This window comes from Canis aureus, chromosome 11 (genome assembly GCF_053574225.1).
Source record: "Canis aureus isolate CA01 chromosome 11, VMU_Caureus_v.1.0, whole genome shotgun sequence".
Taxonomy (NCBI): domain Eukaryota; kingdom Metazoa; phylum Chordata; class Mammalia; order Carnivora; family Canidae; genus Canis; species Canis aureus.
This window is the reverse complement of record NC_135621.1, coordinates 11,875,163-11,899,317: the sequence shown is the minus strand read 5'-3', so window position 1 is coordinate 11,899,317 and position 24,155 is coordinate 11,875,163. Positions and strand designations below refer to the sequence as shown.

The 24,155-nt window shown below is 38.0% G+C and overlaps 1 protein-coding gene across 2 annotated transcripts in view; it reads right to left on the bottom strand.

The window, feature by feature from the left end:
• Positions 1–13,127: 13,127 nt before the first annotated feature.
• CAND1 (cullin associated and neddylation dissociated 1) overlaps positions 13,128–24,155 on the bottom strand; it is a 38,883-nt gene continuing 27,855 nt past the window's right edge. For both annotated transcript variants that reach the window (XM_077913752.1, XM_077913753.1), the window contains 8 exons: positions 22,824–23,116; positions 21,230–21,371; positions 19,405–20,898; positions 18,552–18,647; positions 16,249–16,418; positions 16,003–16,167; positions 14,375–14,482; positions 13,128–13,695 (listed from right to left, as the gene is read on the bottom strand). In XM_077913752.1, the coding sequence (XP_077769878.1) occupies positions 13,471–13,695; positions 14,375–14,482; positions 16,003–16,167; positions 16,249–16,418; positions 18,552–18,647; positions 19,405–20,898; positions 21,230–21,371; positions 22,824–23,116 (2,693 nt within the window). In that variant the 3' untranslated portion in view covers positions 13,128–13,470. The remainder of the gene's footprint in view (positions 13,696–14,374; positions 14,483–16,002; positions 16,168–16,248; positions 16,419–18,551; positions 18,648–19,404; positions 20,899–21,229; positions 21,372–22,823; positions 23,117–24,155) is intronic.

The window sequence follows — 24,155 nt, the reverse complement described above, 5'->3', positions numbered from 1 at the left end:
CCCTTTAGCTCTTTTTATATTGGCGTCACATATGCAGGTGCCCCTTTATTGGGTGCACAAATATTTACAAACATCATGTCTTCTTTGTAGGTTGACCCCTTTACTATTATATAATGTGCTTCATTGTCTCTTGTTACAGCCTCCCCCGTTCAGGTCTATTTTGTCTGATAGAAGTATCGCTCCCTCAGGTTTCTTTTGGTTTCCATTTGCATGGAATATATTTCTGCCTCCATTCACATTCAGTCTGTGTGTCCTTATATCTGAAGAGGGTCTCTTTTGGGCCACAGGCAGATGGGTCTGGTTTTGCTAGTCATCCAGCTACTCTGTGTTTTTTTGTTGGAGCATTCAGTCCATTTACATTTCAAGTAATTATCAAGAGGTATGTGCTTATCACCTATTTTGTTATTATTTTCTGGCTGTTTTCATAATGCCTCTATTCCTTTCTTTCTCCCTTGCTCTGTCCCTTTGTGGTTTGAGGACTTTCTTCAGTGTGCTGATACCGTGGACCCTTACACAAGTTTGAACTGTGTGGGTACTACTTGGATTTTTGTTTTTGGTGAATACGCTATTATAACAGTTTTTTCTCCTCCAGATTTTCCTTTTTTTTATTGAAGTGCGATTAATGTGTGCTATTATGTTAGTTTCAGCGATGATCAAACAGTCCTACACCTTTTGCTGTGCTCAAGATAAGTGTATTCTTAAGTCTTTTCATCTCTTTCACCTGTTCCCACCACCACTCCTGCTACCTCCATCTGCCAACCATCAGTCTATTCTTTGTATTTAAGAGTCTGTTTTGTGTGTCTCTTTTTTTCTTTGTTGTCCTTCTATTTCATCTTAAATGTCACGTTTGAGTGAAATGTGTTTGTTCTCTGGGTGACTTATTTCACTTAGCCTTCCTTATACCCTCTAGGTCTACCCATGTTGTTGTAAATGACAAGATTTCATTCCCTTTTGTGGCTGTGTACTATGCCATTGTGCATAGATACCATGTCTTCTCTATCCATTCATCTATGATTAGACACTTGGATTGCTTCCATATCTGGGCTATTGTAAATAATGCTACAAGAAACATATGGGTACATATATCTCATGGTGTTAGCGTTTTCATCTCCTCTAGGTCAATATCTCATAGTTCAATTACTGAAGCCTACAGAGCCTACAGTAATTCCATTTTTAAGTTTCTGAGGAACCCCCATAGCATTTTCCGCAGTGGCTCCCCAGTTGGCATTGCCACCAACAGTGCATGAGGGTTCCTTTTTTTCCACATCCTTTGCCAATGCTTGTTATTCCCTGTGCTTTTTTTTTTTTTTCCCTGTGCTTTTTAAGTTTAGCCATTCTGACAGGTATAAAGTAACAAGTCATTGTGGTTTTGATTGACAGTTCCCTGATAATTAGTGACATTGAGCATCTTCTCATGTGTCTGTTGGCCATCTGAATGTCTTCTTTGGAAAAATGCCTATTCAGGTCCCCTGCCCATTTTTGTTTTCACTTGAGCTATTTGGGTGTTTGGTGCTGAACTGTATGCTTTCTTTATGTATTTTGAATTTTAAACTCCCTGGCTTTTAGAATCAGGTGACAAGTGGCATATTCTGGTCATAGCCATAAAAACCAAGGCATTCGTTTCTGTGCAAGTCTCTCTCAGGATATAGTGGCTGTGTTGATAGTAGTAGAAGTGGATCATGAAGATGACACCTCCTGAGATAAAGGGGGAAAAAAAAACCTGGCTCTTATTATTTCCCTTTCTTTCCATAGAGCATCTCAACAGGTCTCTGCTCCTACTGATCATGCTTTAAGATTAGCCGATGAATCTCTTTCAAATAATAATGTCTGGGGACCCTTCAAATGGCTCCTTTTGTGCTGAGCTTTTTAATGTGTTAGTCCTTTAAAAGGCATTTCTCTGCTGTCTCCTTTGGGTCTCATCAAGATGTATGCTGTTGGTTTTTAAAGACAGGTATTTGAGAGTCCGCTCTCATGTGCAGGTGATAAAAGTTTGAGTGCCTCACGTGGGGTACAAATCCTTCACTCTTCAGGGAGATGTTCCTCCTTTGTGATTTTCCTCCCAGTTGTGGGTTAATGCACCAGGGATGGAGTTTATGGTGAGACCACGTCTCAGCCTCTAATACCCACCTTGATGTGATCCCCTTTTCCTGTTTGCCAATGTGAATGAGCTGCTCAGTCAGCTTTCAGGTCTTTTTCAGAGCAATTTTTTTTTTTTTTTTTTTTTTGTATGTAGGTATAGAGTCAATGTGTCTATGGGAGGAGGTGGGTTTAGAATCTTCTTTGCCATCTTGGACCATTTATTTTCTTCTATTCTTCTTCTATTTTCTAATTAATAGCATTCATTATCTTTTCTTGCTTGGTTTCATTTTTTTAAACCTCTAACACAATACTATATATGATGCTAATAGTCTAGTACTTGCTCTGGATCAAATTGTTTTAATGTTTCACCATTTAAGATACTATTTGTTATCATTTCTGATAACTACTCCATAGTTTCACTGTTTTAATTTTCTAGTATAATAATTTATGCTTATATAGCTTCAAATACTGGGCCATCCTAGCAGTCTCAAAATTTGCTGTAAAATGCTCTTCTCATACATCCCTCCATCCCCTTTGGAAAAGCCCAACTATTTAGCAATGGGAGTAATATAAAGAAAATCTATAAGTGGACTATTAAACTCCTACAGCCATTTATTTATGAATAAATGTATTTTTTCAGAATATATTTGAATGCTAAATATGTACCATACTCTATGGCGTGGGGGTGTGTGTGGGGGTGGTGTACGTGTGTGTGTTAACTTTCTTAGCAATCTTTTGAGGCTGATAGACATAACTCTGTTTTACTGATGAAGAAACAGACCTAAGGATATTAATAATTTGGCCAAAGTCCCAAAACCAAGTGGTAATAGAATCAGATCTGAACCCAAGTTTACAGCCTGAGCCTTTAACAACTGTTATGTTTCTCATTAATGCATTAGAAAAGAACAAGAAATAGCAGAAGCTTCAAGACAGCAGACAAATGTCATATACTATTTATTCAGTTTCAAAATTCTACTGAAATGACAGCAAACATTTGTAAAATAAAAGTCCAAACAATATAGAGAGCAAAAAGGAACACCCAAGTATTTTTCCAATTCTGACAAATTTCTAGAAGACAGAAAACAAGGGGCATCAGAATAAAGGAAGTCACCAACAAGACAAAACAGGCATCCCTTTAGGCCAGCCAAGCCCCCCAGAGAGGACTCCAAGTTGTGAGACATTAGGTAGAGAGTGAGCCTGGGTTGCTGGCAGTCTTCGGTTTTACATAAAGGCCTATATGCCTATATATCCAGTCAGCTCCTCCCTTTACTGTCTCCCACCCAGCAGTCATGGGCAATGGCATGAGGAGTAACAGTACCTGCACAATGTTAATATGTGCTCCTTAAAGAAATTGGACTACAGTACATGTGTGAAAATGGGACAGGCTCCAAACATGTGAGTTGGCCCCTAGATTATCCCCTTTGTCACTTGACAGCAAGGAAAACATCTAAAGTCCTTGGCTCGGTCTACAAGATAGCATCCAGTCATAGAAAGGGAAGAAAAAAACAAAATATTCCAGTCAAAGGCATATTTTGAACTTGAGCAAAGGTAAGGAACAATGTGTTAGGCTCAAGCAAATATGACTTGCCAGAGGATAAAGGTTAGTCCTGGGTGTGACAGATGTTAAAGCTAGAGGGGCAGACAGAAGCCATATCTGGAGCTTGTACCTGCCCTCTAGGCAAAAGGGAACAACTGAAGGATGTACTACAAGGATGTGAGATGGTCAAGACCACTGTCTTGGCAATTGTGTAGAAGGAGGAGTTGGGAACGAAGGCTCCGTGGGTATCTTAAAACAGTAGTTCCTGGAGTGTGGCCTGGGGAGGCAGCATCAGGACTTGGGAGCTTATGAGAAATGCACGATTGGGCCCCACACCCACCTACTGGCCCTGAACCTCTGGAGGGTAGGGCCCAGCACTGTTTTAATAAGCCCTCTCCCGGTGGTTACGATGCATCCCCATTTGAAATCACTCTTCTAAGGAGCTAATACCTCTTCTCTCAAGATATTTCATCTTCTCCATGAACCTTTTCTGCCCCACCCCTGTGGAGTGGATCATATCCTCCATTGTCATCCTCTCTGTCTTTGATACCTACTTCTACAGTAGAATGTTCTGGTGCTTTCTTGTCAGTTTTGTCGTGCCAACCAACACACGTCTTCATGTCAGGTAGTGTCTCTCACCTGCCGTTACAGGTCAGCAGGACCTGGCAAAGCTCTTAATGAACTAGTTTGCTGAATGGAGGAACACCAAAGTACTTATTAGGAGGCATTTGTTGTAGTCCAATCAATAGATAAGGAGGAAATGAGGTCTTGAGTCCAGTGTAGTTGGGATGGGCCTGAGAAATATTTAGGAAATAAAATGGGCAGGATGCTAACAAGAGCTAACAATTATATGACGCTTACTGTGTACCAGGCAGTTTTAAGTGCTTTACATCTATTTCTGTTTAATCCTCACAATAATCCTAGGAGGTCGCTACTATTTTTTCTCCATGTTATAAATGGGGAAACCGAGACTAAGTAATTTACCCAAGTCAGACTAATATTCAGTTGACATTCAACCCAGATGATGTTTGGCAGCAGAATCCTTGTTCTTTACATTATTCTGCTTCCAGACGTGTGCTAAGGTTTTGAGTCATTGGGTAAATGGAGTGGCTTCAGCAAAGACACAAAGATGGGAAAAAACAGGGGAAGATGCTGAGTTCAGCTTTAGATGCTCTGTTGAGATACCTTTACAGGGTGTCTAGCAATAGTTAGATGGAACAGTCTGAAGTATAGGGGCATAGACTGGCCTGGATATATGGATTTTTTTAAAGATTTTATTTGAAAGAGAGAGAGAGAGCGCCAGCCAAAAGAGGGGAATAGTGGGCGAGGGAGAAGCAGACTCCCCTGCTGACCTGGGACCGGGATCATGACCTGAGCCGAAGGCAGATGCTTAACCGACTGAGCCACCCAGGCGTCCCTAGTGTATGGATTTTAAAATCAACATGCAAACAATGAAAAAAGGATGAGATGACCTAGGAGGTATTTATTATAGGTATCCCCACTTTTCAAAAGTTCATGTTACACCACTATGCGTTTATGAAGGACCTACTACATCAGTACCTGTTTTCGCTAACCAAAAGAAACCCAGAGGGGACTTTTGCTTTCGGGGGGGGGGGGGATGAAAGCCTCAGCAGCTGTTTCACAGCAAGCAGTTCTAGAGGCAGTGCACACTCCACACAAGTGGCACGACCAACTCCTTACCTGGTGACCACACTCAGCATCTCTGCATCAAGCTGCTGTAGCTTTTTTATTATTATTCATGAGAGACACACAGAGAGAGAGGCAGAGACACAGGCAGAGGGAGAAGCAGGATCCCCATGGGGAGCCTGATGCGGGACTCAACCCCAGGACCCCGGGGTCGGTCACACCGTGAGCCCAAGGCAGATGCTCAACCGCTGAGCCACCGGCACCCCAGGCTGCCATAGCTTTGAACTAGGTCTATGGGCATCTGTGTTTTGTCTCCATTTACTTTGTATAACTGTTAGCAAGATGTGTACTAAGGTGCCAGAAAAGCCTAAGAGGTTATTTTTGGGTCTAGGGACGCTCACAAAGGTTTCCCCAAAAACGATTCGAATGATCTGAAGACGTGAGGAGAACTTAAAAAGGGGGGGGGGGCAGTTCATGGGAGCTGCATCTTCATTTTACCCCATTTCGACTTATGAAAGGTTTCATAGGAAGCTCTACTTCCTACGAAGTTCCTACTTCCTATAGCAGGGGAAACCTGTGTTTATGAGCCCAGTGGACTGAAAGCCCTAATGAACGATATTTGAGGGAATCTAAGATGCAGTGGCCTCATAGGTACAAGGAAAGTCCCAGGAGACAGTAGAGTCCTAGAACCCAAGGCAATCGGTAGGCTCGTGAAGGGGGTGAACAGGATTAGCCTCAATGAATTCAACGAAGAAAAATACTGAAGGCCATTTTGGCATCTTAGAGGTCACTAAAATTGGCTTGCTGTGATCACCAACAGAGGGAGGAAAGCCAGATTAGAACACATTAAGTGAAAAGACAGCAAGAAATTGGGAAAGCAAACCTCCTCTACAAATACAGGACATCTTGCGGAAGATGCAATATAAAAAACTGTTTTATATGAGACTTCAGTGTACTTTTGGGCCCAGCAGATGGAACCACTCGAAGTGGTGTTGAGAATAAAGTGGAAAACATGAAGAACCAATTTTATGAACCAAAACCGGGAGAGGCTGGAGAGCGCTGGGTTCTGGGAGAGTTTGGTCTTGAGCTAAAGGGCAACAACTCAATCTGAGAGAAGGACATGAGGGAAGATGGGAATGGATGTGAGGGGTTTAGGTGGAGGGGATGACCTTAATTTTACTGATAAAATGAGATTAATGGTAGGCCATTGGGTATGGAGAAGAAAACTAAGTGTAAAACTTAAAGGAAGCTTTAGGGAATGGAAGAGTAAGCATCCCTAAATGCAGTAAAGAGGACAAGTAATCTGAGGAATAAACCATTTCTAAACCCAACCAGGGGGTCGTACCAGAAGGAAAACAGAAGGCTAGGATGGGCTGAGAAAAAATGGTGGGTAATAGACTGCAGGACTCTGAGGTCAAAGATCAGTGAGCACAGAATTTGCTGGACAGGAAGTTATTGTCAGAGTAGGTTATCAGAGGTGAAGTTCGAGTAGCTCTGAATGGAAATACCTAAGCTGTAGCCCTCAGTGGGCAGCTGGAATAGTAAAGATGAAGTTGATAAAAGCAGGAACCATAGGGTTGGAATATCGAATAAGGGTATCTAGGTACGTATGTGAGAAAACGCCAACATTGCTGGCACTTTTAGTGTAGTTTTGCTTGGAAAAATACACTGGAAATGGCAGTGGTGTGGGCCGGGGCAGGTGGGGGCCCCTTGAGGTAGGTGATCCCTTGCTCTTGGGCCTGGGTGCCAGCGTTAAAAGTGGGTAACAAAATGTGTTACTCTGGAAAGGCTGAGGGAGTTCTGGAGCATAAAGAGAAGTTAGGAAACTCCAGAGAGACGGAGTGGCCGTGTGACTGACAACAACTTGTAATAGGGGTAGGAGCATCGGATTTTGAGTTGGTTTTGGCGGGGCGTGCAAGGTGACACAATTCCTCTACCTCCCTTGTCTCTTAGAAAAATCACAACTCAGCTTGAGCTTACTGTGGTCACAGATGCCTTGGGAGTGAGTGCTCAGCTGTAGGCACGACCACGCCTCCTCGGCCTCCTAAACGTGATCACAAGCGGACAGCACTCGGAAGGCACCCCGGCTGGGAGCCTGGGTCCCAGGGGGCGGGGAAGCCAAGCCCCCGTGCTACCTAGAACAGGCACCCGAAACCCTCTGTTGTGGACGCTGCCCGTATTGCAGTATAATTACATGTACTTCCAATATCCAATCAATGGCTGTCTTGCCTATTTTATTTTAAAAATCCTCTCTCTCCAAACTATACTCTTGTTCCCATAACATTCCCCTCACCTGCATTATCACCCCAGGAATCTTCTAATTCATCAACAAATATTTTACTTGCCTTTTAATCCATTCTCTGAACTGTAGCAATTTTTTTTTTTTAAACTACAAACCGGATTACAGGACTGCCAAGCCCTTAAGTCTGTGGGTTAATTTCAGCGATGATGGGCAGCCCAACTGTTTACGAGGCCCCGGACCACCTGCCCTCGCTGGCCTCTCAGTGCTCCCGAACCGCCAACCACAGCCACTCAGCCCTCAGCAGGCCTTGGGCCTTGTCCCCGGGCTCTCACCAGCTCTGTTCCCACGGGAGAGCACAGCCGCCTCGGCTCGGGCTCACTCTGAACCCCCGACCAAGAACCTGGCACAAATCCTCCAGCAGAACCCTGTTATTTCCCCTACGACGACGCAGTTTCATAGTAATTATCCAGCGTGTTTTCCCCACTACCAAGCACACGGTACTAAGGGGTAGGAGAGGGAAACGTAATTAGCTTTGCCTTTGATCCATTAGAGAAAGGAGAGCCTGGCAAGCTAGTTCACATGGATCTTGGCTGTAAAACACACGAGCAGGGGAGACAGCAGCACATGGGCAGCGACACACGGCCGTCTGGGACACCCGACTGTACCTCAGGGGGCAAGTGCTGCTGGAACAAATTTCTAAGTCTTTTAAATTTTAAGGACTGATTTTCAAGGTTATCCTGGACTTAAACTGGGGGCCAATCAATCTCATTAGTATTTCAATAGACCATGTAAAAGGAAAAGAAATCTTTTTGTGCCTAGGCCAGTTCTCCCACGTGGTACTGAAATGGTTCCAAAGCATCACAGGCCACTCCCTCAATGGTCCTGCTTTGAGGAACAGGCAGTTTTGTGGTGGTTTTCCTGCCACATGCCCACCACTATCAGTCTTTAAATCCTATGTGTGGGTATCAAGATTCATATGGAAGCATCTAGTTGTCTCCGCATATCAGCTAGTCCTAGAAAAATAGCAAAAATCTGCTGTTGTCAGCTTAATTCTAATAGCTGCTTTCAAAGTTCAAATATCTAGTGTCTTGGAATTATATGAAATAGCACTACGTGGCAGGTCTTCGCGTACTATAGCTAAACAGGAAATTACCTGTGGGGGGAAATAAGTCATTAGTTCAATTAAGTAAATTGATAGACAATTCTCTTGAAGAGAATCTGAGCAATTAAAAAAAATAATCCACATCCTCTTCTTATAAGAATTCAAGAAAAATGTACTAACTGCCCATGCCTACTGTGCCTGAACTTTTCTATACAATGTATTGATCCCAAAGCAAACTCTTCATACTCCCCTGTACAGCAGCAACCCCTTTATACTCTTATTTCTCCTAAGTGTGCAGAGAGCGTTTTATAGCCAGGGAAAAACGGTATGTTAAGGGATCTAAGATCATCCATTTGCATCAGAAGAGGTTATATAGAAACCTATTTCCACTAAATCATGAGAGTTGTACTTAACGATAAGGAAGAAAATAGGTTCATTAGAAGCAGTACTTAAGATGATGAACGGACACAAGAATGTCTGAAGCTTTACATCTAATAGTTCTCAGTTGGTTATAGCTGCTAGAAATAAATCTCTGGAACAGTGGCTCTTAACTGGGGATAATTTTGCATACCCTCCTCCACTGGGGACCTTTGGCAAAATCTGGAGACAACTGGGGGTGGTGATGGTATTACTGGTATCTAAGTGGGCAAAGGAGGAGTATCTTAATGCACAGGGCAGCCCTTCTGACTGCTGTGCATCTGGTCCAAAATATCAATTGTGCCAAGGGTAAGAAATCCTGATCTAAAAAGAACATGTATTTTTTTCCCCATTTTTTTATATCTAGAATAAGGAGCCAGGAGTTTATTTCCAGCCCTTTCCGGAAAGCCTTAGTTCACAGATGGTAATGATTCCAAACAAAATGCACATTTGTGAGTCTTCTAAAAATATGACACTAGGATTATAGTAAGCTACCATCATAGTAGGTAGTTGCCCTTACCTAAGAAAGCAGCTGAGTTTATGCTAAAAGTGAAATGTCTGTGAAATAAGTAAAACAGTTTTTCAGAGTAACAGGGTTGGTACAGGCTATTAAAACAAGGTTACCCAGTTCTGGAGCACAATTTAGATTTATGGGTGTGTTTGAGAGAGAGAGAGCATTTCAAAGTAAAATCACTCATTGTGCATCAATCATTAGTGTGTATTTAGCCATTATCCGTAACTAGTTCCAATATTCCCTAATCTGGGGAATTTTCAGTTCAAATATAAGCTTTTTCTCTTCCAAGACCTAAGTAAAACAATTTGCCAAAATCATCACTGATACTCATTTAAGTTCAGAATTAAAAGGTTTGAAGAGGTCAGGGTATTAAGATTCATTCTACTAAAAATTTTATTCTGAAACCTGATACACACAGACATCACAGGGTTTAACAAAGTAAAATTACCTGCAATATTTCCTCCAGTAGTTTTAATTGAAGTTGGTTTCTATGATGTCCAATGAAAAATCCCGATTTGAATTTAGAACTTTCTAAAAGCAAAACCATGTTGCTGATAAATCTCGCCCTAACTTGTATGTGTTCACAAAATCTTATTTTTCTAATAACGGGAAAAGCAGTAATTTCACTGTATCTTTCTTAAGAAAATGGCCTTATTTGGTAAGCTTCTGGGAGCCTGCCACCAAATACTTCTACTGTGTTCCATTTTTACAACCAACTAAAGGTATCAAAGGAGTTTTATATTTAATTAAGTGGAAAAGTAAGTTAAAACCAGAATATCCTTTTCCAAACAGTAATATGAAATGTTACTGTAGTGTTCATTTTCCATTCTACAGAGGATTAAGTAAGATTTAAAAAAAGATATGAAATCTGGGGTGGCAGTGATTTGAAAAATAGATTCAATTTAAGACAGAGCTAGAATCCAAAATTTGCTGAAAATTTTATGCTCTTTAATATCAAAACATCTAAGCATAATATATGTAGAGAATGGCAGTTAATTTTAACAATTTAAATTTTTGGTAAAAAATGTGGGCAGAAAATGTCACCTCAACTTTTTGTGAAGTATTACCACATATTCTGTCAGGTGACTAAACAAAGCTTACATGGCTCATTAACTAAATGTTTCAATGACTAGGGACTTTGACTATTTCATTATTTATGAACTTCAATCATGCCTATATAATAATATATTCATTTACTGTCTGTTAGCTATATATAAAATACCAAAACACCCCTTATAACTGGTTAAATTAGATATGTCCCTATGTTATTTACCATTTATCCAACAGAAGTATTTTAAAAAAAATAAGACTGGTTAATTATGATTATATAATTAACATCTTTTGGTAAATTTTTTGGTAAATATTCAAACATTTGAAGTCCTCATACCCCTATCTCTTAAGCATTCTAATTCCTAATGGTTAGGAAGCTTTAGCCATCACTAATATGAAGACATGACCACCTTTTTAAAAAATGATCGTTCAGTGCTATCGATTTTATATGTAAATTTTTAGGTTAGGCCTCGCTATACCAAATTTCCTTTTCGCTTTAGTTCCATTAAATAACCTCAAAATGCAACTCCTCCTATTGAACTTTTCTTAAAAAAGTAGGTTGACGTGTCAAGAAAATAAGCCAACAACTATTTTTCTATTAACTTGTAGCTCTCCTGAGAAGTCTACATAAGCAGAACTTCCTAATACATGAAAGACTGTTAAAAGTAGTATGAGTGGCAGACCCAGGACTAGACTTCACACCCTGCAACCTCCATTCTAGTATTGATATCACCACTACAAGTACAGAATTAATCAGTATGACTCAGCATTTAAAATCTGAGTATTCTTCTGTTACCTAATTTTATGTAAATATATATATTCACATATACATAGATTTTAAAAACCACTAAAACCAGATATACTACTAGAAAAAATGTAATCTATTTTTATATTAAAAGATAAAATTTCAGCTATGTTAGAAAAATTAGCAGTCTTCCAAGACTTAAAAAAAAACAAACCATGCATCTTGGAAGTTAAAAAAAAAAAAAAAAAAAAGAAAAGAAATCCAATACATGAAAAGTGTTTGGATTTAACTTTAGACAATTAACTAAGACATTCACACAACATATGCATGTCAGTCTCCTATATAGTCCTAGAGCCTGCAGTATTGTAATTTATTGTGAAACCATGTAACCAAATACTTAAATATATCCACAACATCTATACCACGGTAATGCATAGTACATAATATACTGACATCTCAAATTTCTATTACAGTTTTATGCAAATTATGGTATAAGATTATCACCTGCCACATTTTTGAAATGGCACCAACTTCATGTAACGTTCTATATTAACGTACTAAAATCCTTACTGGTAATGTGATGTCTTACACATTATCTGAACATTTGAAATCAAGCTGTTAATCTAATAACCACAGTATGTTATCAATTAAAATCACTGCATAGTCGGATGTTAAAGCAGGAAGTTATACAGCGGGAAAATGATTTCTAATTCACAGTTTCAAAAATAAAGGGTGCAGTTTTCAAATATCTGATTGCTTGAATTGGTCAATTTAACAACTGCCTCCTTCAATACATGTAAACTATGTTTGCACAGCATTAGGAGATGTCTTTTATTTCAGAAGTTCTTACTGTTACAGGAGCACCACAAATTTGAAGGAATTGGCTACAGTGTGAAATGAGCTCACTGAAGGATATGTTAAATAAAATTTTAACTACAATATAAGATACTGCAAAGCTTTGTTTCCCCCCAGCACAGACCCCCTTAATCAGGAAAAGTAGTCAACACTTACCAAATACAATATGTAAACTAGCTCTACAAGGGAGGGGTGGGGAATCTAACTCAACTAAAAGAAATTACTATATTAACAAACCTGTGATGTGATCGTCAGCTTCAGAATTTTCCTAAAAATAAAATTCAAAAGCATACACAGTATTTGTATCCTTTGATAAGGAATGCAGGGATCCAAAGGGAATGAAAGAAACATCTGGTTTTAAAAATTTCTAAGTGGAAACACACACACACAAATGGGTAACTGAGAAAAACTGAGTACTTAAATATTCAAATTTTAAATGTGTAAGAAAATTTATAATAGAAAAAGTGGCAAATTGTTATTGTGACTTGATTTGCTGAAAACATCTGCAAATTCACACTGGCATTAAGAAAACCAAAGTTTCAAAAATTTACTCCTCTCTCTCTCTCTCTCTCTCTCCCCAGATAGGTTTTCTGTGCAAAAATAAATATCTGAAAATTGCACTAATACAATACTTATTTTAACTTTTGTTATTATGAATAATCTGCACATGCTGCTTTACAGACAATACATATTTGTAAACTTGCTCATGCAAAATTAGTGTGCGCAACAGGGATATCTTAATCCCCATACTTAAAAAATGATACCTTATTATTTTTAAACTGCCAAACCCTTTGAAATGTAACAAATCTTACACAGATATCCTTGTCTGCCAGCTAAAAATCAATTTATGTTGCTGAAACAAAAAGTTATACAAGAAAAACATGGTTTTCATCTTGCAGAATTTTTGATTTTTAAAAGAAAATTTATAAAAGAAAGAAATTCATGGTCACAAAATTTTAACATTTTAATCCTAAACATTACAGGGCAAATAGATACTGGACCCTAACTCCATAAATCCTAACTTTTAAGTTTCCATTTTTTTAAATGTTGCCCTAACCACTAAGACATTAGTGGTTTTACAACCTCTGGAGATTGTGGAAATACATGTTTCTGAAAGAAATGCTACAAAAACAACAATGGAAGAAAGCCAAACTGTCTCCGTGAAGGAAAAATAATATGGAACATTTTGAAGCCTTAAACACTTCTTTCCATGTCTTATGATTAACCTGTCAATTCAGTGCATCATATGGTCAATGTAATGGTCCCCATGTTGAACAAACATCTAACTAGTGTCCATTGATTCCAAGTTAGTAGATGATGAATCTTTCTGGATACTTTCAAAGATGGCCGCCAGCTCAGGGTTAGAACTGATCTGGGACTGGAATTCGCTCATCAGCGGACTCTTCTCGGCTTCTGGAATGGTTAGCAATGCTGCTACTGCTCTCATGGCAGATCGCTTTAGTTCATCTTGCTTTTCAAACTCCTGCTTTACTGAGTTTGCCTTCACCTGTAACATAAAGACAGCTCTTGAACAAAATTTTAAGCATATAGAAATTTCTGGTAAATAAAGCAAAGCTATTTTATAAGCCCCAAAGGTACATTCTACTCTAAACAGCTATTTTTAAATTTTTAGCAGTAGCTGTCTTCCTTTGAGGGAACATTTTATACAAAGCCCTTTATAAAACAGAAAATCCAGAGCCTGACTGAAACAAAGAACGAGATCCAGAGCCTTATGCTTATCAAGTAACTACTCCTTAATTTAGACCATTAACTAAGACATTATTCTTCAAGAACGTCATGTACTGACCTCTCTGCCTTAAATTTGTGTAACTTTTTATGTGAAAAGTCGTTTTACCTTCTGAATCTAAAAATAATTCTGACTTTTCATTTTCAAGGTCTGTTTTAAATACCATGCTCATTAGAAGCTATGATTCCTCCCACCCCCACTACAATTCACCATTTCCTCTTTTGTGCTTCTATCACATTTTATCCTGTATCAATACTTCAAAATAGGTATCATAGTGTAACATTAAATAAAAGCTTTTAAGAATAGCATTTAACAAAACATTTAAACCAACTGCTACATAGGGTGCTAGCATGGTTAAATTCAGAAAACTACAGTATAGAATCAACTAGGATCTTGAATATACCAAGCCTGGCCTTAGGTGATGTCTATTAGTGATTACCTTAGTTGTACATGTGGCACGTAACGGCTCAACAAGTCGGTCCAACCTCTGCAGTACTGCACTTGGACAAAGGGTGGAGAGTCTCACCAACATTAAAAATGTTAGCATCTATTAGACATTAAAACAAAAATTTAGACTTGCATTATTTTCTAAAGACAAAATTCTGATAAAGTTTTTAAGAGGAAAGGATTAGCAAGTACCATAAAGTTTCATTTTAATGTAATCTGCCACTTGGAATCACATAAATTTGTTTCAAACCTTATCTTAGGAATATTAGTTATAAGCACTAGACAGATCTAACCTATAAGGTGATCCTATAGTACAGCACTGATAAAGTGGTTCTCAATCTGGGCTGCACATTAGTGCTTGACAATTTTAGAAATATGCCTAATTCCTCAGCCCTTTTCCCAAAGATTTTTACCTGTCAGGATAGGGCCATAAATATACTATTTTTTAAAAAGCTCATGTGCACTGGAATGGAAAATCACTGAACATGAAAATAACTGAACCAGGAGAATAATTTTATAATAAGTTTCTACTGTCCTAACAGATCTCCAACATCAAAAAGACAGGTTATTCAGATTAACTCAGTAACCACAGTCTTTTTTCTCTTTAGACTATAAGCTGTAGAATGAAGCAGGAGGATTCTATTACTTTTTGGGGGGCTTTGTCATTGACTAATGAGAGGGTCAGGTTACTGCCAGATATGGAAACACAGAAGTTAGGATTCTGACAGTATGCTAAATGACTGTTCAGCTGCCACTTTTGCCTTGACTAAAGGCCCTAAGAGAAAAGTAGAATAGAGATATAATGCACTCCTTTTTAAAATCACCTTTATATATATAGTTCCTATTTAAAACGGACATGAGCAAATAAAGAGCAGTTATAAGTTCATGCTCTAAATCTAAGAAGCAGTGGGATTTCTCTCTAGTTGCTTCTACACTTTGTACATGTGAAAAGAGTCCTTTTGTGTTATCCTTTAACATAACTTTTGATATTAAGCCTATTAATATCATACTGGAAAATAAAAATCCTTCATTTAGATGAATACAACGGTTATCATACAGAACAGCTCTAACAACTGTCAAGATAAACCTCCCTGGGAAGACTAGTATTCAATATTAAGACAGGCCAAAGGGGCACCTGGGTGGCTCAGTGGTTGAGCCTTTGGCTTAGGCCATGATCCCAGGGTCCTGGGATTGAGTGCCACATCGGGCTCCCGGCATGGAGCCTGCTTCTTCCTCTGCCTGTGTCTCTGCCTCTCTCTCTGTGTCTCTCAGGAATAAATAAATGTTAAAAAAAAAAAAAAAAAAAAGACCCAAACTATCACACATTATACTCTAAACAGCAAAATTTGTCTGGAAACAATACACTAAAGCAAACTGGCACAGAGAATTTCTCAGAATTTTCCATCTACAATGTAGACTTGACTTCCTCTTCCAATGAAGCTTCTGGATTTTTTCCTGATGCTATACTGTATCACTACTACTTTTGCATATTCTAGTTTATAACACACTTACTAGAATCATGGCAAGCAAACAAATTTTTCTTAAGAGTAAATCACAAGGGTGAAAGTCACTACAGCAAAGTCTTCTAAAACAATCTATCAACAGGCACAGACATCTTACCTTAATATCGTAATGGTCCTTCAACCCATCTTCAACATGATTTAGGAACTCAAAGATATCTAGCCTATCAAGGCAACTATCTAAAAGTGTGTACATACACTCAAAAGCTGCCTTTCTGATATCCAGTCCATCATCAACTGTATGCTTAAATGGACCCATTTCTACCTGTTGAAGCAAAAAGAGAATGTGTGGGTATACTTCAAAGTAAAAGACAGGCTTAGACAAACAGTAAAGTAACAAACTTACCTCTCTTATCAGCTCCTTTCTAACTTTTGTTTCATTATAAAGATGTGGCAGGACAGAATCTAGAAGATCCCGTATTAATGATGGTTTATTATGTGCCGCTGAATTGAATGTGACCAAGGCTACTCTTCTTACATTCAAATCTGGGTCTTCCAATGTTTTCAGGAAATCACCTGAAAATTATAAGAGAAGCAACATGTAGTCAGGGTAGGCTTAAAATACATATTTTTTTCTAAATGGGTAAGTTTATTGTTGACATTATTGTTATTTCAATGCAGGGCATGGAAGAACATGAATGAGATGATACGTGAACCATAGAGCTTTTTTGGGCAACAGGTAAACTATCAATTAAATACATTTATATTCACACAGGATAACCAACTCTTGGCAACATTCTATCATGCAGAGCGTATGGAATGAGAACCCAAAAAAGTTCCCTATTAACTATCTATATTCTGTAGGTTGCACAGAGAAGTGATGAAGCCGGCAGCAACACAAATGATTCAAGAGTTCAAAATTAGTAATCTCACTAAAAAGCAACAAAAATAGAACTTAAAAAAGAGTTCAAAATAAGGTAAATAGGATGAGGACAGATCCATTGCTTCATAAACTGAATACTATTTATCTGATGATGAAGAGAACTGTGCCTTCAAAATATTTTTATTTCTATCTTTAATGAAGAATATATGAATTGGTAATAAGAGGGTTAAGAATACAAAAGGAGGAAACTGAAACCTCACATAGGACAAAAAGCAGAAATAAGTCTGATGGTGATCCAAACCCCTACATTTGCCAACTTTTGGCAAGTTGCGATAGGCAAGAGCCTCAGTTTCTGAGTTTATAAAATGAGAACTATCAACTTTTTAGGGCTACATGAGTAGAAAAAATTGCATGTGTACTGCTGAATAGTGTCTGGGACATCCCTGGTATTCACACATGGAGTTACTGTTCATCACTGTGTCATCACAACCCTGCAGTCAGCAATCTTTTGGGACACATAGAGAAAAAGAGAGGGGTTAAGACTTGAATGTATCACAAGAGCAATCTGAAAAAAATGGGAAGGAAGTAATACCTCAGATACCGTATGCTGGTAATTTAAGGCTAACCACCCAGAAAACTTCTAATTACAACAAGTGTTCAGGATGTACCCTGGTTCAAAAAGGATTTAAACATACCACCCTAAACCTCCTTACCCCTCTGCTTAGAATTACTAAAACAGAAAATCAAAATAATTAAAGTATCTCCTTTCATAAATGCATCTAAAATATTGCTGTTATTATGGACAAATGAGGACAGGGACTAGGATCACTAATCCTCAATGCTGGTTTTGTTGTTACAATTTTTCAAAAGCTTCTGAGGTGTCCTAATGTTCATATAGTCACAAATAATACTAAACTAGATCATAATTCAATGAGAATGACCATCAGGTTGTGGGGTTGAGCCCTGTGTCAGACCCCACACTCAGCGTGGAGTCTGCTTGGGATTCCCCCACCCTCTACCCCTCCCACTTGCTCACTCACTTTCTCTCAAAATAATCCTTAAAAAATAATATATTAAAGCAAAAAAAGGGAGGAGAACAAAAGACAAGAATCTTCGAATTCAGACCTTCTTTAAATTATTTCTAGGTCCCAACAATAGCATCCATTTATCCCTGTATCCCTCTTATTCTGAATTGATAATCCATTTCTGTAATTCTTTTAAATTGTTTTTTTATTTTCCTTTCTGGCCTACTGCAGAATGGTACAAGCCCACAAAGCTTTTTTGCCATATCCCTCTATCCTCTTTGCTGTTATCTGTTTGCACTGTCTTCAAGAAAACACCAAACTAAGCTCTGAAGGTTTTTAGTGTTACCTACTCTAGGAAAATTGATGATCAAAACACAAGGAAGTTGTAAAATCATTAAAAATAATTCTTGTCCTCATAGAAGCAGAGATAGCCCTGGTCTCTTTTGGCTGTCTCTCTCTCATTTCTACTCAACTCTGTTTTTTATTCTTACACTGTTTCCACCTTACCTAAGGAGGTTTCCACAGATCACCTTGGGAGCTGGAGGGTTTACAATTAACAGAAAACTGGGGCTCTAACAGATCAAGTAAGATTTATTTTTATCTGGTCAGACAGACCAAATATGTAGTTGACTCTGAAGACATCCTAGTGAATTTATTTGCAAAATAAACAGATAATAACTTCACACATTATCAATTATCTTTTTAATGAAACAATTACCAGACCCTTAAAAACATTTTCTTTTAGTTCCTTGGTAATATTTTTAGTTATTAATCAGTATGTTTATCTTTGTTTCCACTTACCTATGCAGTTCTTTAACAGTGGATCAATAGGTTGTGGGTGATCAGAAATAGTAAATTTCACAGCTGTAACCACTGAGCTTCGGGCATATGATGAACCTAATTTAAAAAAAAATTTTAAAGTCTATTGGTATGCAAAGTCACTAAAGTCCATGGACATCTTTACTATTTTCAAGCCACTTCAACCTGACACTAGTATCTTCAATTCCTTCAAATTCTCTTTGGTCAAGAGGGATGGTACTTACTGCTCTCAGGGGAGACAACATTTACTCATAAGACATAATCCCAGTAGATTTCAAAAGAAATAATGTCTTCTGAGAAGGAGAAGACCTGGGAGAGCACCAGTGGGAGATCTGATCTAGCCCTCACAAAAGGAAAATGTTTAAACTTATAAAGAGCTTAAAAGCTCTTCAACTGTTTTCTTAAAAAAGCAGTTTCTAAAGAAAGCAATGGCTCTCATTATTCGCTAGTCTAAAGGAGTTGCCACTGGTAAATTTGAAAACCAAAGCCTTTTAGGAGCCTACATTTGAACTAATTAAGTTCACTAATTTTAATATTATAATTAGTACTATCCCGTCCTTAATATGTATTAACTCAAGAGACATTTGCCTTTTCCACATTTTAAGATAAAAGAGTAACATTCAAATATAATGAACAGAAGGAACTACAACTGATTAACCATGATCTTATTACTCCATCTTTTAAACAACAAAATGTCACTTGAATCTGGCTCCATATTGCAACATAAGGCATAGGTTCTACATGTACAATACAAAAGGTTTTAACTTCTGCATTAGGCACCTTTCAAGGTTAACAACTGCTAGTAAAATTTTGTTAAGAAAGTCTAGATACCCACCTGATATCAAATACCCCTTAAGCCGTGGAAGGAGAGTTTCTGGATCAATTAGAGTGAGTTTCCCTAGACATTCAGCAACAACATTTCTGGTTCCTTCTTCTGCACACTCACAGTGCTTTAGCAATAAGGCCCAGATGTTTTCAACATACGGTTTAAGGCCCACTACTGATGCAGAGCTAATAATTTCCTTCAAAGAATGAAGCAGAAGATACTGCCTTTTGGGTTGACTGGTTATTTCTTGTAAGACAAATGGTAGATACTCAGGAAGATTGCCCACACTAATGCTGCCTAAAGCATAGGAGGCCGCTGATTTAACTTCTTCACTGGGAGATGAGAAGGCTTCTAATATTACAGATTTTAGTTCCAGCTGCCCACTTAAGTCAATATGATGCCCAACTTCTCCGAGAGAAAGCAGAGCTAAGAGACGAATGGAATCTGTAGACCTTGAGTTCTTGACATCTTGAATAAACTGACCTACTACAGCTGGTCCTTCTTTAGGGCATGCTCGAGTAAGGGCAGCTACACATTTGGCAATAGAATAGTAAGACTGCTTGTGAGTAAGAGCTGTGCTCTGAGAATAAACGGGACCAGTCAGCATGCGCAACAAATCCATGTATCCTAGATTATTTGTTCCAGTGACAACCAGAGCTTGGAAAAAGTCTAGCATGGCGCTAAGAGCTCCCCCCTGTAATAAAGGTGATCTCACAAGTCCAATAAGTTCATTGAGAATGGATCCACTTATCTTTGAAAGGGAGGAGGGATACACTTTTGCCAGTGTGGTAAGAAAACTGATAGCCATCTGTGAAACATGCATATCACTTTCACTGATAAGAGGTGGGAGCTCGTCTAGAACTGCATCAATCATGGCAGCTGTCAAGCTGTCACTATAGTTTTTAATTAGAATATCTAGGGCAGAAAGGGTACCCAGTTTCAAAGCTCTCTGGTTTTTCCGGAGAAATGAAGCAAGGATAGGAACCCCTTCTCCCAGGACAGGCCTCAAATCTATCTTCAAAGGCGACCCAGCAATCAGTGTCAACGCCTTCACTGTAGTTAACCGAGTAATTTCATTCTTTAGTCTCTCCAAGAAAATCTGAAGTGTATTGGGCAAATCAGAACCCAAATTGTCTCCAAGGTTGCAAATAATTTGTCCCATACAGGAAATAGCCCTTTCCTTGACCTCCTGATCAATGTCAGCTGCTTTTAACCTCTTAATGGTACAGGTAAATAGATCTTTGATATAAGGAGTTGCATCAAACGAGGAAGGCTGATCTAAAGGACGAATTACTTTGACAAGCTGTTGGGTAACAAGAAGTGCTTCAGATGTAATCTTGTAAAATGGGTCTCCAACACAAGCCACCACTGGAGGAACCAAAGCCTGAACGTGAGGATGGAAGACTTGAGGAGAGTGGTTACAAAGGATTACATACAGACACGACAAAGCATCAATCTTCAAATTTGATGAGCTTGATTTGTCATTCAGTGAGAAAATGATTCCTAAAAAAGTCAATGAGAAAAGTCCAATAATTTTTAGGTAGTTCTAGGAAAGAAAAAATTAAAAACTAATCCCTAAAATATTACTAAAGTTTCCGTTTCATCAAACTACCTCTAAAATAATAGAAACTCCATAATCTATAACTGTCAGTGCCAAAAATTTTAAGACTAGACTTTTTACTTGAAAATTTCTAACTTCAGGTGTTTAAAACGGTTTTTACGTGCAAATTAAGTTGTACAAGTTACCTTTTTGAAGGAAATGATTGTTTAAAGCTTATCAAAGACTTAATAAAGTCTGTAGTAAATCCCTAAAGTGATTAACTATTTTTCATACCTGGTACAAGTACAGGAATGTGTTGCGTTAGCGCCCCAGGTAGTACATTTACCAGTTCAGTTAACATGTTAAAACAACACTGTCGGGTCTTCACACTTTTTTCTTTCATCTGTTTGTGCAGAGCTTTAACAATGTTGGGAACCTGTAATTATCACACACTTATTAGCTGGTTCAGCTACTGGTATTTCCTCGGTACACTTAACATAAATTATCAGGGATGGGGAGAGAGGGAAGAATTTAACATGACCGTTTGATACAAATTTTGTTGTACCTATTACAACATGTGGTCTCTTGTAACTCTATCTGCTTTATACTGATAATAGAGAAAAGCCATCATTAACTTTCTACAGAGCAAGAAGTTTTCCTTGATTAATATTTAATTATGAAATACACAAGACTAAATAGAAATCAAACCAAATAATAGCACAGATATGCATTAAAAGAAAAGTGACAAATTATGGAGAAGAAACCATTAAATTGGGTCTTTGTCTTAGCTTTTAGTTTGCTCTCACAGTGAAATAGATCTCACTTCAAATATAGCTACAAGCAGCAAGGTTATGATTCAAAGACACCTGCTTCTAAACTTTCTAACGTCTTGTTAGTTGGTAAAACCAAAACTGAGTTATTTATACTAATCTTACGGTATGTGTCTGTATGTATCCTCACACCCATATCAGATAGTGATCTGAGAGCTAGAGACAAAACCACCTAATTCATCACTTCATCAGAATTGCCCATGTTTTGCAGAACAACCTACCACAACCCTTGAATTGCCCATGTTTTTACCTGACTTCTATACCCTTTTCTCATTTCCTTCTACAATTAATTTTCAATGTTCACCTTTAAGTTCACCATGACTTTTCTGTTGTTAATTTGTACTATTTGAAAGCAAGACAAATATGTACATCTCCCCCGGGTTAGTTGTTCATTCCTCCCCAACATCTGTTTCTGTAATTTATAAAAATGAACAAATACATACGCCATGGGGCTGCTGTAGGGATTATATTTAAGATAGGAAAATGCCTAGCAGGCACTAAATATTCAATACATAGGAGCTATAGAGCTCTAATCGTTAGAATCTTAGAAAAGATGTACTAAAGCAAAAAATATCTATGCCAGTTGTTATTAATAAAATACATAAGTACTTACTATGTAATAGGCACCACACTAAATGTTTACATAGATCATCTCATTTCTCACTACCATGGGTAGGCTGTTCTAATAAACCATTATTACAAATGAGAAAAGTGAGGTTTAATAAAATGACTAACTTGTCCAAGATCACACCAGCTAAATTAGGAGTGAAGCAAGGTATGAACACAAATAGTGTGACTCCGCAGCTCTAAGATTTCTGTTAACACCAAAGATAATTTTACTGAATCTTAAAATTATTATCTAGTAAAATCAAAATACTTCAAATCAGAATAAACTATTTACAAGTAACATAGTATGAATGTACATAAACTACTACGTAAACATATCCTAGAAGTTTGCTCTTCCGAGGATGTTCTGGGACTTCAATTTCCATATAAAAAAAACAATTTTAAAATTTTGTAGTTACAGGCATGACTTTCAACCATACTTTTAAACTGACCTGACTCTGAAGCATGGTTAAGGGTGTTTCTCCCTGCTCCATGGCATCGGGGTCACATAGCCAACTTTGTACAGGACGAGTTTGCTTCAAAAGAGAAAGGTATGCATGAAAAACATCTGCCTTTACATTCTCTTCACGCTCTTTAAATCTGGATATCAGTGCAGGGGAGACAGTCTTGTAGAATTCTGGAAGCATTTCATGCCTTGTGCTAACTACAGCGTCCAAGCACTTGGCAGCTGCACGTCTCACTTTCCAACTCATGTCATCGTCGTCACTGTATTCATCATCACTCCCTAAAGAGAAGTTTTAATGTTAACAGGCTATTAATCATGGAAAAAGTTTATTGTTTAATAGAGAAAGTGAACAGATACTCAAACTCAGTTTTAAGATTTTTCACTAACATACAGCAATAGAGAAGCTTTAAAAGAACAAGGACTTAAGACTATACAAATTTACACATAAATTAACCTCTGAAGAAAAGAATAAAAAAAAAAAAAGAAAAGAAAAGAATCACAACTGTTTTAAACTTGTTAACCATCTCACTTATGTGGGTAATGAGTAGCTTATCAGTCTTTATGATTAATTAATTTATAAAGAAGTTTCATGTATATTTGTAAAATTTTAAGTGTCCCAGCCTTTTAAACAATTATGACTAGAATTTCAAAGAACTCATCTAATACCACAGGAAAATCAAACAATCAAGGAGTTAATAAGATAAATCAAGAAATAATAAGACTGTGACTACAGATGAGGTGTTTAAAAAAAAGCACAGCTATCAATCCCAGGACATGCTGGGGAGAAAATCCTGACATGAGCTTTCCTTATGGCTAAAAGGGTTTTCACTAAATTTGTTGATGGGCTATTAGAAAAAACTAGGTGTATTTTTAACCTTTCAAGATACTCTCTTAAGGTAGTATAAAGAAACTATACTTCCTCAATCACAAATAAATTCTTTTAACAACAAAGCACCATGTAAAAAGAGAGCCCATCTTCTCCAAATTCCTGTGAATCCTTAGAACAATGTTCCAACACTACTGACTCCATCTTATTTACGTTAACTTTCATTGTGTGTGAAACCTCTGAAAATTATTTCCTTCTACCGCCATAAGGCTGAATCAGCTGGGTAGTAACAAAGTCAGGGGGATGGCAAAAATATTAGCAGTTCTCAGGATGGTCTAAAATTATCTAACAATAATTTTGGTGTTCTTAGGTAAGATTATAGTCCTGAAATGCAGATTCCTCACTGGAGGAAAAAGATGTCATCTCTTCGCTGGCTTATATTCTACTTAGCTTAGTGACAGCTAAACGTAGCTATCTATGCCTTAGAAAAAT